The 16,021-nt window shown below is 36.5% G+C and overlaps 1 protein-coding gene across 3 annotated transcripts in view; it reads right to left on the bottom strand.

The window, feature by feature from the left end:
* COPB1 (COPI coat complex subunit beta 1) overlaps positions 1-12,788 on the bottom strand; it is a 40,834-nt gene extending 28,046 nt beyond the window's left edge. Inside the window, exons 1-5 of one of the 3 annotated variants that reach the window (XM_069469622.1) lie at positions 12,710-12,788; positions 11,824-11,973; positions 5,071-5,300; positions 4,146-4,315; positions 2,547-2,661 (exon numbers count right to left, since the gene is read on the bottom strand). In XM_069469622.1, coding sequence (XP_069325723.1) covers positions 2,547-2,661; positions 4,146-4,315; positions 5,071-5,300; positions 11,824-11,914 — 606 coding nt within the window. In that variant the 5' untranslated portion in view covers positions 11,915-11,973; positions 12,710-12,788. Of the gene's footprint in view, positions 1-2,546; positions 2,662-4,145; positions 4,316-5,070; positions 5,301-11,823; positions 11,974-12,577 lie in introns of all 3 variants that reach the window. The other 2 variants (XM_069469624.1, XM_069469623.1) reach the window with 2 other exon arrangements.
* Positions 12,789-16,021: the final 3,233 nt, after the last annotated feature.

Raw genomic sequence — 16,021 nt, forward strand, 5'->3', positions numbered from 1 at the left:
GGTATCCATACAATCAAAAAAGTCAGCTACTGGGGAGTACAGTTATTCCTAAAAATCTATGGGTCCTCATATTTTGGACACTGTGATATAGAGAACTATGGCCTGAAGAGTATCTCTCCAGTAAAAATATCAGTAAATTTTACTGAACTATTTCTGATTATATACCTTAATATAGGTAAACAGCATAATACCAAAAGCACAGGTCAGTAAAACCTATTCTCCAAGAGGATAAAACATAGTGGCCCATATAAGTTGCTTTCCCATAATCTTATTTAGGAAGATAAAATGACACTATTTAGTATCATCTCACACTGATCAGGATGGCCATTATCAAAATATCAGAAAATAACAAGTGTTGGCAAGGATGTGGAGAAATTAGAACCTTTGTGCACTGCTGGTGAAAATGTACACTGGTACAGGTGCTATGGAAAACATACGGCAGTTACTCAAAAAATTAAAAATAGAATTGCCATATGATCCAGCAATTCCACTTCTGGGTATATACCCAAAAGAACTTAAAGCAAGGTCTTGAACAGATATTTGTGCACTTATGTTCACAGCAGCATTATTTGCAATAGCTAAAAGCAACCCAAGTGTCCATCAGTGGATGAATGAATAAACAAAATGTGGTATATATTTATAATGGAATATTATTCAGCCTTAAAAAGGAAGGCCAAATAATACATGGTACAACATGGATGAACCTTGAAGACATTATGTTAAGTGAAATAAGCCAGTCACAAAACGACAAACACTGTCTAAATATAGTAAAAAATCACAGAGACAGAAAGTAGAATGGTGGTTTGCCAGGGACTGGTGGGAATGGGGAGTTATTGTTTAATAGGTATAGAGTTTCAGTTTTACAATATGAAAAAAGTTATGGAGAAGGATGATGGTGATGGTTCTACATTATGAATGTATTTAATACCATTGAACTGTAGACTTAAAAATGGTTAAGATGGTAAATTTTACATTATGTATATTTTACCACAATAAAAAAAATGGGGAAAATAAAACCAATTAAAGGAAGATACAAAAAATAAAGTCTAGATTTCAGAAGAATGGATGGATTCTATCAGTCTTCAAACATATTATTTCCCACATTTTTATGATAAATACTAAATAGCAAAATTTCAAGATTAGATGCCATCAAGGTGTGCAGAGTAACTGCTAACCGGCTGGGCGCGGTGGCTCACGCCTTTAATCCTAGCACTCTGGGAGGCCGAGGCTGGTGGATCGTTCAAGCTCAGGAGTTCAAGACCAGCCTGAGCAAGAGTGAGACCTCGTCTCTACTAAAAATAGAAAGAAATTATATGGACAACTAAAACTATATAGAAAAAATTAGCCGGGCATGGTGGCACATGCCTGTAGTCCCAGCTACTCGGGAGGCTGAGGCAGAAGGATCACTTGAGCCCAGGAGTTTGAGGTTGCTGTGAGCTAGGCTGACGCCACGGCACTCTAGCCCAGGCAACAAAGTGAGACTCTGTCTCAAAAACAAAAACAACAACAACAACAAAAAAAGAGTAACTGCTAACCAAAAGCAGATCCATATACTTTAACCATCAGCAGAGCTAGATACAGAGTTGATACTGACTTATGAAATATGAAGAGGCCATTAAGGATACACATCTACATACAGCATAATATCAAAAGCATAAGTCAGTAAAATCAGCTCTATAAGAGGATAAAACATAGGAGCCCATATAAGCTGCTTTCTAATCTTATTTAGGAAGATAAAATGACAATATCTAATATGATCTCACACCAATTAGGATGGCTACTATCAAAATAACAGAAAATAACAAGTGTGTACTCTCATCAGGCTACCCTACTTCCACAGATGTGGTTAAGGGTGGAGACCCTATGCAAAGCTATTATTTTTCTTTATTAGATAATCTTATTTATTTGTTTTTTGTTTTTGAGACAGAGTCTCGCTCTATCGCCCTGGTTAGAGTGCAGTGGTGTCATCGTAGCTCACTGCAACCTCAAACTCCTGGGCTCCAGTAACCCTCTTGCCCCAGCCTCCTGGATAGCTGGGACTACAGGCGCTCACCACCATGCCTAGCTAATATTTCTATTTTTAGTAGAGATGGGGGTCTCGGTTTTGCTGAGGCTGGTATCAAACTCTCCAGCTCAAGCAATCCTCCCACCTTGGCCTCCCAGAATGCTAGGATTATGGGAGTGAGCCACCATGTCCAGCCCAGATAATTTTAGATCTATCCCACATAAAGAAAAACAGGAACTCAAAGCCCCAAAGTAAAGTACCATAGAATATAGCCATAATAATTTCGATTTTTAAAAGCTGTAAGGTGGTGGTTATAAAATGCTTCTTCTATGTTTACTTAAAAAGAAAGAACATATACATAAGTAAAATTTTGGAGAAGGGTCAAGGAAAAAAGGCATTTTTATACAAATTAAGTCCAAAAATCTAAAAAACTCAAATTATACAAACCATGTGTATTATAAACAAAATAATAAAAAATATGATTAGGCTTATATAATTCATTTAAATACAGTCATAAAGTATTTTTTAAAAAGTACTTCACCTGATCTGCATGAATTAGCATCATAAATGCATTCCTTTTGCAACTTGCATCCTTCTCATTCACCAGAAAATCATGTATCAGTTCAGGGGCATCAGGTATAAGATGTTCAAAATTTCTTTAAATAAACCAGATAGCATCCATATTTAATAAAAACCTTTCATATTTTAGTAACACTCTGGATAACACCAAAATCAAACTTAATCAAACTTTATAAAACAAACAATTATTCTGCTTTTTGAAACTTTAAATCAATTAGAATTGGGGGAAGGAACCACAAGGTTACACTTTCATCTATTAAGTTATCAAATTATATATTTTCTAGTTCAAATCAGAAAAAGCTGATTTATTCAACACGCTATCTATTAACTGATGTCTCTAATAATTGTCTTTCAGACACTCTAGGAATATATCAATACATTAAGAATTAACAGAGAAAAAATATAGTTCTTTGAATTTTATTAGTTGTGTACTACATTTACTAACTTACTAACTTATTTCTCATTTTGGAAATTTAAAAATATTTGTAGTACAGAGAATAATGAACACTAGCTGAATAAAAACAATCACCTAACTTCAATAATTATTAATTCATGGCCAGTTCTGTTTCACTTATACACTTGCCCACTTCCTCTCCTTTTATATTATTTTGAAGCAAATCCTAGAAAACTATTACTTCTGTGAATGTATCAGTATGCTTCCCTAAAATTAAGGACTTTTTACTTTTAAAACCAATCATAATTCCATCATCACACCTTAAAAATAATTCTTTAATATCATGTAGCCAGTGTTCAAATTTCCAACTGTCTTATAATTAAATGTCATAATTTTTGTGTGTACACTATTATTTAAATTCTGAAATTCGTGTAGTCTGTATGGTAAACATTCAAAGAACTCAACTATATTATTAACCAGAATACTACTTTCCTTGACAGATAAAATCTAATAGTAAGACAACTGTGAAATTATTTCTCAATCAAAAAATAAAGTACAAAGATGCTTATAAAAATTATGTTCTACTTCTAAATGATTGACACCAGTGATTATAAAAACCAAGCAGGATAGCTTCATCTAACTGGTTCTTTAAATTGTTTTTAAAGTCCAAAATCTTTAGCAAGAACATGTGCAATCAGTTCAGAAATGTATCCCTTGTCATTAAAAAAAGTTCTCTCTTCAAAGCCTCTAAGGGTAACAAAAGACAAAATCCACATTCCACCAAACGAGAATTCTAAAATTAGGTGAAAAACTCAAAGCCTATAGGGTCTAAGCAAGTAAATAAATAAAGTGGGCTGGATTAATACAGTTGAGAATGAACTATATTTAAAGGGGGCTATTGTCATTCAATTTCAGCAGCTTGTGGCTATGAAGTCGGGCCAGTGTTGCCAAATCTTTTGACTTTTTAATGTTGACAACTTAACAATAAGGAAAAAATAACTTGCTGGCCAAACAAAATATATCTGCAAGCTATATACACTCTGCAAGCAACCACTTTGGAACCGCTAGTCTAAAAGGCTAAATAGTTCTTACAGAACCAAGCCAAGGGAGTATCTAAAAGACTATACAGTTCTTACAGAACTAAGCCAAAGGAGTATCTTTATTTACCTATAGATGGTATAGATGGCCAAAACAGCATTTCTTCTAACATAGCTGTGTCGATGCTCCAAACATGCACGGATGGCTGGCATTAAAGGTTCTAGCAATTCTGCTTCTTTTAATTTGCAAAGAAAACGAAGAGTGGATCCTCGAATGAATTCATTAGGATGTTGAAGATCCTGATATAAAAATTTAAATATGAAATGTTGAGTCTCAGCTTTTCACAAAAACATTTTTTAAATGTAACACTTTCTGATAGAAAAAGATCAAATTAATTTTGTGCAAAAGGGCCGGGCGCGGTGGCTCACGCCTGTAATCCTAGTACTCTGGGAGGCCGAGGCGGGAGGATTGCTCGAGGTCAGGAGTTCGAGACCAGCCTGAGCAAGAGCGAGACCCCGTCTCTACTAAAAATAGAAAGAAATAATCTGGACAACTAAAAATATATAGAAAAAATTAGATGGGCATGGCAGCGCATGCCTGTAGTCCCAGCTACTCGGGAGGCTGAGGCAGAAGGATTGCTTGAGCCCAGGAGCTTGAGGTTGCTGTGAGCTGGGCTGACGCCATGGCACTCTAGCCTGGGCAACAGAGCGAGACTCTGTCTCAAAAAAAAATAAAAATAAATAAATTTGTACAAAAAACCAATATTACCAATTTCCATCAGATTCCTGTTGATTAAAGCAATTTTTACCTACCTCATCAATGTCTTATACATGTGTCACTGTTTATTAATAACACATATACATAAATTATATAGAAAATGTCTGAAAAAGTATCGATAAAATTTTTATAACTCTTTACAACTTCAATTCCAAATATCTATAATTTACATATCATTGAAGACTTAACGTTGAAAATTAAAACAAAGCCCATTTCATCAATTTTATAATTATTTAAAATCAAAGCAATATTCAACAATAATTATTATTTGGCTTACCTTTCTGTATGCATCACATACAAGAATCATTTCATGTAAAAGTCTCCCATCTGGAGTTGTTTTAGGGACAATTTCCCAAAATACCAGTAGTAATTTTTTGATGGTATGATCCTGAAGAGGTAGCACAAAACGAATTATGGTCATCAGAAGTCCAGGAAGCTTTTCACCATTCAGAATCATAATGATTACTTTCTTCAAAGCTTCAGTCTTTGACTTCACATCTCCTTTTTCTGATTCAAAAAATTTTTAAAAAAGGACAATTATTTTGAAAGAAAATTCCTCATATAATTTTAAAAGCAATTAACAAAATAAAATATACTTTTTCACTTTATTATCAGCAATGGTAATAAAGGTACAAACTCAAGCGACAAAGGTTCTCCATGTCACTCTGACACAAACAAGCTGTATGTCTTTGCACAAGTCATTTGTCTCTGAACCTTAGATTCTTTACATATAATATGAAAGGGACAGTATTAGATTTCTGGTCTCTAACCAATTGAGTTAATGTAGACTTCATGAATCTATAGACATACCAAGTAATCATGTGTTTCAAACACATCTGTAGCTATTTTTCTAAAATATAAATAGATGCCCTTAAGATAAATACTTCTGAATTCAAAATAGCTTTTAGCTATTTTGTGTGCATTTTCTCAAAGTTACAACCAATAAAATGGGGGGGGGGACAACCACTATAATGGGGAGGGCAACCACTATTGGGACAGTAGGGCAACTATGTGACCTTTTTTAATTTTTATTATTTATTTATTTTTTTGAGACAGAGTCTTGCTTTGTTGCCCGGGCTAGAGTGAGTGCCGTGGCGTCAGCCTAGCTCACAGCAACCTCAAACTCCTGGGCTTAAGCGATCCTACTGCCTCAGCCTCTCGAGTAGCTGGGACTACAGGCATGAGCCACCATGCCCGGCTAATTTTTTTTTTTATATATATATATTTAGTTGGCCAGATAATTTCTTTCTATTTTTAGTAGAGACGGGGTCTCGCTCTTGCTCAGGCTGGTCTCGAACTCCTGACCTCGAGCGATCCACCCGCCTCGGCCTCCCAGAGTGCTAGGATTATAGGCGTGAGCCACCGCGCCTGGCCCTGACCTTTTTTTAATATTAGAAGAGGGACCCCATATTCAAAAAGATTGGGAACTAAAGGAATGGATTAATTCCAAAATCTCATATTTCTACAGGCTTTAAAATTTTAGAATCTTTCTTAAGATATCATCTGAAAAACTGTAAGAAAATTAAAATGTTCTAGGTTAGCAGTCATTGTTTAGAATTAAGGATGACATGTTCAAGATAAAATGCTAGTTTACTATTATTGAGCATAAAAAATATGCAATACAAGTATTTTATGCAAAACAATTTATAATTTCACATCGTCTTTGTATACTGAAGAATTTACAGTACTAAAAATCTTATGGATCCAAAATTCAAAGGCAGAAGTATGAGACAAGCACAATGCTACTGCAACTGTTTAGATCATAAAAATAAATAAATATCTGGGGGAGGGGAGAACAAAGAAGGATGACAAGTCTTCAATAATCTCAGGACTATCTAGAGGAAAAGAATACAACTAATGGGTAGAAGTTACCAGAAACCAGATTTGGGTCTAACTATGAGAAATAAATTTATAACAATTAGAATTAGGCTATTAAATAAAGGGTTCCCTGTTGTCAAAGAGACAGAGACTATGCATGACCATTTGGTAGAGTTAAGCTTCAGAAGATTTATACTAAGTACGTAAAAAGTCATTTCAAGCCCCCAAACTCTATGTATTACTAAGTTAGTGTGGTATTTTTGTGTATTGCAGAAGAGAATATCCTTAAGTATTTTGACTGAGAATACAGTGAGTTCTTGACAAATTCACCCCGTGAGAGTCAATATTTCTGTTTATAACAAACTTCTTATGTATCTTTCAAAGGTTTCTACCTTCGCTCACATATAGAAAAAATAACTGATTTGTGCCATATCAATAAATAAATAGATATAAACAAAGTGAGTGCTGTATTGAATCAAGAAACAAACATTAAAGGATGCGTGTCAATCTGGGCAAACTTTCAGTTTTTATGTCTATAAGGATGACAAAAATAAAGCATCAGCAGAAATGACAGTAGCTGACAGCAATAACTACAAAAATAAGCCAGATTAGGCATAGTTCTAAGTAGTTAAAGTTGTATTCACTAAGCCTAAACAGGTTTTCCTCTACTTGTTCTAAAGCTCCCGTTCTGAACTTTAAAGAAACAAAGTTTTTTTGTCCCTTTCTAATCTGTTTGATAGTGTAAAGGACACAAAGTCCAAAAGGCATTAAATTGTATCACTATCATCTGATGGCTTCTTTTGCTCTAGTTTTTGATGTTTTTCACAAATTAGTAAATTTCTAAAAGTTCAGCAGGATAGAACTCCACTTGCAACAAAAATTTAAAAAGTCTTTAACCAAAAAAGTAAAAAATTTCTATAATGAAAACTATAAGACACTGATGATGAAAGAAGTTAAAAAGGACACACAAAAAAATGAAAAGATATCCTATGCTCATGGATTGGAAGAATCAATATTATTAAATAGTCCATATTACCCAAAGCAATCTATAGATTTAATGCAATCTCCATCAAAATACCAATGACATTCTTCACAGAAACAGAAAAAATAAAATTTATATGGAACCACAAAAGACCTAGAATAGCCAAAGCCAACCTGAGCAAAAAGAACGTAACTAGAGGAATCATATTACCTGACTTCAAATTATACTACAGAGCTGTAGTAACCAAAACAGCATGGTACCGGCATAAAAATAGACACACAGACCAATGGAACAGAATAGAGTATACATAAATAAATCCACACATCAGTGTGAACTTATCTTTGACAAAGGTGCCAACAATATACGGTGGGGAAAGGACAGTCTTGGCGATAAATGGTGCTGGGAAAACAGGGTATCTATATGCAGAAGAATGAAATTAGATCCTTATCTTTCACCATATACAAAAGTTAAATCAAAATGGATTTAAAAACTTGAATCTAAGACCTGAAACTATGAAACTACTAAAAGAAAACATTGGGGAAATGCTTCGGGAACTTTGGTCTGCACAAGGACTTCTTGAGTAATACCCCCAAGCACAGGCAACCAAAGCAAAATTGGATAAATGGGACCACATCAAGCTAAAAAGCTTCTGCACAGCAAAGGAAACAATCAACAAAGTGAAGAGCCAACCCACAGGATGGGAGAAAATATTTACAAACTACCCATTTGACAAAGGGACTAATAGCTAGAATATATAAGGAGCTCCAACAACTCAATTAGAAAACATCAAATCATCTGATTAAAAAATAGGCAAAGGATCTGAATAGACATTTCTCAAAAGATAAATGGCCAACATGTATATGAAATGCTAAGCATCATTAGTGATCAGAGAAATGCAAATCAAAACTACAATGAGATATCATCTCATCCCAGTTAAAATGGCTTTTACCAAAAAGACAGGCAATAATGAATGTTGGTATGGATGTGGAGAAAGGGGAACCCTTGTATACTGCTGATGGGAAAGTAAATGAGTGACCACTATGGAGAACGGTATAGAAGCTCCTCAAAAAACTAAAAATAAAACTACCATATGACCCAGCAATCCCACTGCTGGGCATATATCCAAAAGAGGGGAATTCAGTATATTGAAAAGATATCTGCATTCCCATGTTTACTGTAGCACTATTTACAATAGCCAAGATTGGGTATCAACCTGAGTGTACATCAATGGATGAGTAAAGAAATTGTGGTACATGTACACAAGGGAATATTGAATAGCCACAAAAAAGAATGAAATCCTACCATTTGCAACATGGATGGAACTGGAGAACATTACGTTATGTGAAATAAGCCAAGTACAGAAAGATAAATCTTACATGTTCTCACTCATGTGGGAGCTAAATATTAAAAACAATTGATCTCATGGAGACAGAGAATAGAATAGTTACAAGAGGGTACAAAGGGTCGTGGGGAAGGGGGATAAAGTGGGGATGGTTGGCTGGGCGCGGTGGCTCACACCTGTAATCCTAGCACTCTGGGAGGCCGAGGCGGGTGGATTGCTCAAGGTCAGGAGTTCGAGACCAGCCTGAGCGAGACCCCGTCTCTACTAAAAATAGAAAGACATTATATGGACAACTAAAAATCTATATAGAAAAAATTAGCCGGGCATAGTGGCGCATGCCTGTAGTCCCAGCTACTCGGGAGGCTGAGGCAGTAGGATCGCTTAAGCCCAGGAGTTTGAGGTTGCTGTGAGCTAAGCTGACGCCACGGCACTCACTCTAGCCTGGGCAACAGAGTGAGACTCTGTCTCAACAAAAAAAAAAAAAAAAAAAAAAAAAAAAGTGGGGATGGTTAACCGGTGCAAAAATATAGTTAGATAATCAGATAGAATGAACAACAGTTGATAGCCCAACAAAGTGACTGCAATCAACACTAAGAGTATGCTTTAAAATAACTAACAGAGTAGAATTGGAATGTTCCTAACACAAAGAAATGATAAATGCTTGAGGTGGTGGATAACCCAATTACCCTGATTTGATTCACACTGTATGCCTGTATCAAATCCTCACATGTACCGTATAAAGATATATAACTAATATGTAGCCATAATAATTTTTAAAAAAGGCCAGGCACAGTGGCTCACGCCTATAATCCTAGCATTCTGGGAGACTGAGGAAGGACTGCTTGAGGCTAGGAGCTCCAGACCAGCCTAAGCAAGAGTGAGAACCTGTCTCTGCCAAAAATAGAAAACGTTAGCAGGCATGGTGGTGTGCCCCTTTAGTCCCAGTGACTCAGGAGGCTGAGGCAGGAGGATCACTTGAGCCCAGGAGTTTGAGGATGCAGTGAGCTACGATGATGGTACTGCACTCTAGTCCAGGCAACAGAGTAAGAGTTTGTCTCAAAAGAAAAAAAAAGTTTAAAAAGTTTTACAAGTTTAATAGCAAATGTATGAAAAAATCTATACCATTTATATTTTAAGCCCCCCACCACTACAATCTCCATTTAATCTAACAATTCAAATTGAGGTGAAGGAAGGATGTTTCTCTCTGCATTTTCAAAATTTCCAGAATATTTTCCTTCTATGAACACTATCAAAAATATGGAAAATTTCAAATATCAATTTAATTCACCAAAGTATATTATCTCCTACTCCAGAGATGCACAGTCATCAGAGTTCAGATCCAGTGATTAAAGATAAAGGGAATAGTTAAAGCAACAATATTTAACCAAACAAAAAATTATTTGTTATTCAAAATTGGAAATTAGTTCTAACTTTTTTCTCATCTTAACTCCTCTTAAAAGCAAAACTGGAGACTACTGATTGGAAGAGAGAGCTAAGGCAGCTGCAATTAAGACATAGGTATTGTTCAATTAAAGGCAGGTTTTGTTCTTTGTCTTCCTATCTGTAACCTTAAGCATTTGGGGGATCTAATAATGAAAATCTTTAAATAGAAAAAAACAATAACAAGTATATTCACTAACCTGCACTTCATTCAACTATCTTACATGAATATTAAAAAAGAGAACTGTATATGGCTTTTGTATATAGTGGTATCAGTTTAAATGTCATAAAAGAGGATTTCTTTTCCCTTCTCTAAAAATAGACCTCAACAGAAACCTAGTATCTAAAATCAGGAGGTGTTCCGTTACTGCTGATTAAGAGGTGGGAATAGGCAATTAAAACATTGTCTCTTTTCAAACTGTAAACTATCTTCTAAAAGACACTGCATTCACTTAATATTTTAAGTACATTTTCAGTCTGCTTGAAATATTATTTATAAGTTTTTATTTATTTTTAGCTCAATTAAACAATCACTCACAAAAAGGAGACACCATATACATTTTTAAAATTCAGAAATATAGTTCTTGTTCTCCTATTTGCAAAAATGCTTTAAAAATGAAAAGTTGGGCCTGGCGCAGTGGCTCATGCCTGTAATCCTAGCACTCAGGGAGGCTGAGATGGGAGGACTGCTTGAGCTCAGGAGTCGGAGACCAGCCTGAGCAAGACTAAGACCCAATCTTACTAAAAATAGAAAAATTAGGTGGGTGTCCTGGCATGCGCTTATATCCCCAGCTACTCAAGAGGCTGAGGCAAGAGGATTGCTTGAGCTCCACGAGCATGAGGTTGCAGTGAGCTATGATGATAACACTGCACTCTATCCATGGCAACAGAACTAGACTCTGTCTCAAAAAAAAAAAAAAAGAAAAAGAAAAAGAAAAATTAAACCTTTCTAGAAATAAATGTTTATTCCAGTGTTGACTTCATTTCTTTGGGTGGGAAACCCAAAGAACAAATTTCTTTTGGTTTTACAGGCTAAGTAACATGAGTTTAAGTGCACAATGGAATTAAGACGTTCCAATACACATTCTCAACCTGCTACATATAGAAAATTGCAAGCTACATTTAATACATTGAACAGCACAAGCAATTATGTTATTTTGAGGACTAACAACTGAACTATTACATTTCTTTAGCTTTTTTTCATTTCTTTAGCTTTATGAAGCTAAACTGAGATGTTCTATTTTCAAAAGTCAGTATTAAAAGTCTAAAGTTAAGAAGTTTTCATTTTTTTTTAAAATAAGGCAAAGGTCTATTTAGGAGATCTCAGAAAAACATATTTAGACAAAACTTAAGCATTTCTAACTATAAAGGAATATGAAATGTAAATGAAGTTTTTATTTTCATTTTTTCTTTTTCCATTTTATTCTCAAACTATTATCAAAATTTACCTAGATCATTTTTTAGGCTAATTTCAGACGGTGGTTCTGAATCCATTGGCACGTTAATTAACGTATAGCACACGTTCTCAGCAGCCGTCATGGTTCCCGGTTATAACCAACCCTCCACACAAGATTTAAGGATGATAGATGCCAGAAAATCTAGAAAAATCGATACAAAGATAGCATTACAAGTTTGTTTTTTTTTTTTTTAAGCCACAAACCAGTAACTATAATGATATCTTAAAAGTATCAGAAGGGGACGGCCAATCTATATTGTGTTCCCATAAAAATAAATTCTAATAGAAAACACACTTGTCAGCCCCAGCCTAAGGTATATTATCTCTCACTCCACCATCCACCTCCCCCGTCCAGGGTTTAAGAATGTTGTACAGCAGAATTAAGGCCCACCAAACGATGACAGTCCCCCAGCTCCACTCGCAATATTATGGAATAGTGATTTTTAACATAACACACACAATCTGAACTTTTTACGTTAAAAGACCTTGTGCGTGAATACTCTGCCAAAACCTCACAGCGCTTTACTGCGGTTACCAGTCGGTCCCGACTCTATGTCCAAGGCTCCCTTAACCGGGGCGCCGCAGCCCTACCTCGCCCCACCCGTTTCCCCACCTCCTTTCTCCAGCAAAGCAGGCCCCGGCCTGAAAGGGCAAGCCCCGGGGTCTAGAGAGGGAGAAGACCCCTGGCCGGTACGCAGTCCGAGATGGGGCGTCCGGCCCAGAGCTTCCCAGCCCCCCACCCCCACCCGTTCCCCTTTGCCAGGCCCAGACGCGAGCGGCCTAGTCGCTCCCTTCCGCATCGTCCCGCTACAGAGCCAGTTCCTCCGATTCTGCCTGACCCACTGCGCCTCCAACATTGGGGGCTTGTGGCCCGCTACCTGGCTCCGAGGGGCAGCGGTTGGGGCAACCGCAGAACCTTTTACTCCAGCTCCAACCCGCGGCAGCAGCAGCTGCGGCTGTGCAGAATCCTCGGCTGACGTGGAAAGGGGTGGGGAGACGAACGTAGCCTCAGCCACCTGGCACCTACGGCGCCTCAGAGAGGACATTCCTTCTCCATCCAGCAGTTGCGCTCTCAGACTATGTCCTATTTTCTTCCTCTTGTCTAGTCCACGCTTGGTGCAGAGCAGAGTGAAAGCACGTATCTTATAGTTTTCCCTACAAGCCAAGCGCCGAGTCAAGCGCTGTGGCCATTTTGACGCTATTTGGAAATTGTTTCTTCTTCCAGGAACTAAAATAGTCAAGGAGAGGAAGTGCTTGGAGAGAGGGAAAACATTTTTACAGGGCTGTGTAGTCTCCTGGAAAAGAGCTCTGGACTTGGAGCTGGAAGCCTAGGAGACTCTTTTCTTGTATAGCCACTAATAAACTGGGCAAGTAACTAGTACTATTGAGAAAGTAATTTTAGTTCTTTTGATAATGGCCACTAGATTATATTAAGATCCGTTTCAGTTCTTAACCTCTCTAGTAGTCTGATTCTGCCTCTCTGTGGTAGGGTTGCAGTTGATTGAACATCAAAAGTCACATTGGTATAATTTCTGCTTTTTAGTAATGGCCTCTTTCTTGAACCTTTCTGAACACCAAGATCTTTAAAAAATTTTATGCACAAAGGGAGACAATCACTGTTTTAACGGATTTTACCTATTTCCTAATACCTACTTGTTACAGCTGTAATCAGCCATAATACCTTCAATTTTGTCCATTTGAGGTTCCGTATGCTCCTGCTCCAGCGTACCCTCCCATCCCCGCCAAAGGAAAAGGTTTTCTGGTCAGTTATCAATTATAAAACATTTGAAAGCTTAAGCAAAATACCGTGGATACAAAGAGGTCTGACAACCTACCCTTATTAACAGGTTCACCTCAGGAAGATAAAACAAATAGTATCTTGTCCATCTAGAATCCAACTATTTTGAGATTTCTCCTTTTTAGAACCATCAAGAAAAATATACATTCTTTGTGCATCCAAAAATATATAACAAAGGCCATGTGTTTAACACTTTAAGAGTGCCCCTCTGATCCTGTGCATCCATTAAAAAAAAATTTTTTTTTAGCTTGAGATAATGTAGAGCGACATGAATACAGAGATCTCAGATACCCTTCACCCAGTTTCTCCCAATGGTACCATCTTTCATAATTACAGTACAATACGAAATCCAGGAAATTTAGCAGATACAATTAAATTCACCCATCCTTAGTCATATTTCACCAGTTGTGTATTTAGTTCTAGACAATTTTATCATACTTAGATTTGTGTGATCACCAACAAAGCCAAGATACACAACAGCTCCATAACAAGAATCCCACCTTTTATAGCCACAGCCACTTCCTTCCCTAGCCCTGGCAACCCTAATCTGTTCTCTATTTTATCATTTCAATGTTATATTAATGGAATGATACAATGCAATCTCTGAGATTGGCATTTTTTACTCAGCATAATTCCCGTGAGATCAATCCAAGATGTGTGCACAAGTTTGTTGCTTTTCTGTGTATTCATTTTTTAACACGGAATTTTCACAAATGTAGTTATCTGGTTTCCAAGTCCACTTGACTTATCAAGAAGTGACAATCAGCAAGAAATGAGGCCAGATTTCATGGAGACAAGAGAGCAGAATGACAGTTACCAGAGGCTAGGAAGGGTGGGGTTGGGGGAGAGAAAGTGGGGATGGTGTAAAAATATAGTTAGAATAATACTTGATAGCACAACAAAGTGACTATAATCAACAGTAAGTTAGGGTATACTTTAAAATAACTAAGAGTGGAATTGGAATGTTCCTAACACAAAGAAATGTTAAATACCTGAGGTGAGAGATACCCCAATTACCCTGATTTGATTCACATTGTATGCATCTGTCAAAACATCACATGTACCCTATAAAGATATATTATGTACACATAATTTTTAAAAAATCTAAAAAAAAAAAAGAAATGAAGCCAAAAAAGGTATAAAAACTAGACTAAGAAAGCTCAGCAGTTTAAGGCCACCATGGTATGGGACTAACCATACTGACTTCAGTTGTCCCAGAGATTCATTGTGTTATAGAATAAACTGAGATTTATCATGACACCAAGTCATTACGGAAACTATTAAATACGAAAAGGCTAGGAAATGTAACATTTTACATATTACCTCATTTTAGGTCTGCACCTAAAATTGTCATTGGCAGTTTATATATTGTTGCATATTCTTAAGTAGAGCTTCTTGAACAGGTATCAGGACCTTATGTAGCCCTACCAATTCTTTCTGGCCTGTTATATACTTTGTTTTGGGACACTTCAGTGTACAATTATATCATTTTGAATGCTTTTTTAAGTTATTTGAGAGCAAAGACCTTATCACATATCAAGAATCATAAAAATTTAGGTGTCTAGGAAATCAAGGCCTAGAGAAAAGGGGCTTGCCCAAAATCATGTAATGGTCAAACACTAAATGAGCTAGGACTAGAACCCAAATCCTGTCATCTACCATACTGCCTTTTATTTTTAACCATGTCAATTCTCCAGAGCTGCACATATAGATGCTCAATAAATTCTAAGTGAATTAAGTATTATCTTTATATCAAAGTGATAGGCTTTATGTGACATTATAAGAATTTTACTGTTTATAATTGTTCAACAGTCTAAATGGAATAAATGAATATAACAGATTAAACATGAAAATGTATCACAATGAACTCTGTACATACAGTGGGGTTAAGTTTTATTGGGGTGGGGAGTATTTTAAATTCTAAAGTCAGAGTGTAAGACTAAAATCACATATTGGAAAAAAAATTACTAAAATTAACCCCAAAGTACCATACAGATCACTATTTTTTTTCCAACTAAGTACAAGCTAACTAGTAGTTTGCATTTGGGAACAGGTGAAAAAAGATGATACACACACACACACACAATCTTTAAACAACAGAATCACTCAGCAAAGACAGGCTCACCCAGTGAAAGGAACAGGGTAAGAGAGATCTGCCTAAGCAAGAAGCAGATTATGAAATTTCCCAGTTATGCTCCCATCCCAAACTATATACCCACTGAGAGTGAAGGCGGGTGGGAAGAGTCCCTCTGTTCACTGTTTTGTATGTGTGAAAGTTACATGTGCTTGATGCAACTCCATCATAGGTCAAATAGCCACACAGTACTTATGTCCAGCTCCCAAGTTTAAATGGCAGATTCTTGGGGCTACTTCTGGAGTACAGACGGACACC

This window comes from Eulemur rufifrons, chromosome 6 (assembly GCF_041146395.1).
Source record: "Eulemur rufifrons isolate Redbay chromosome 6, OSU_ERuf_1, whole genome shotgun sequence".
Classification (NCBI taxonomy): Eukaryota; Metazoa; Chordata; class Mammalia; order Primates; family Lemuridae; genus Eulemur; species Eulemur rufifrons.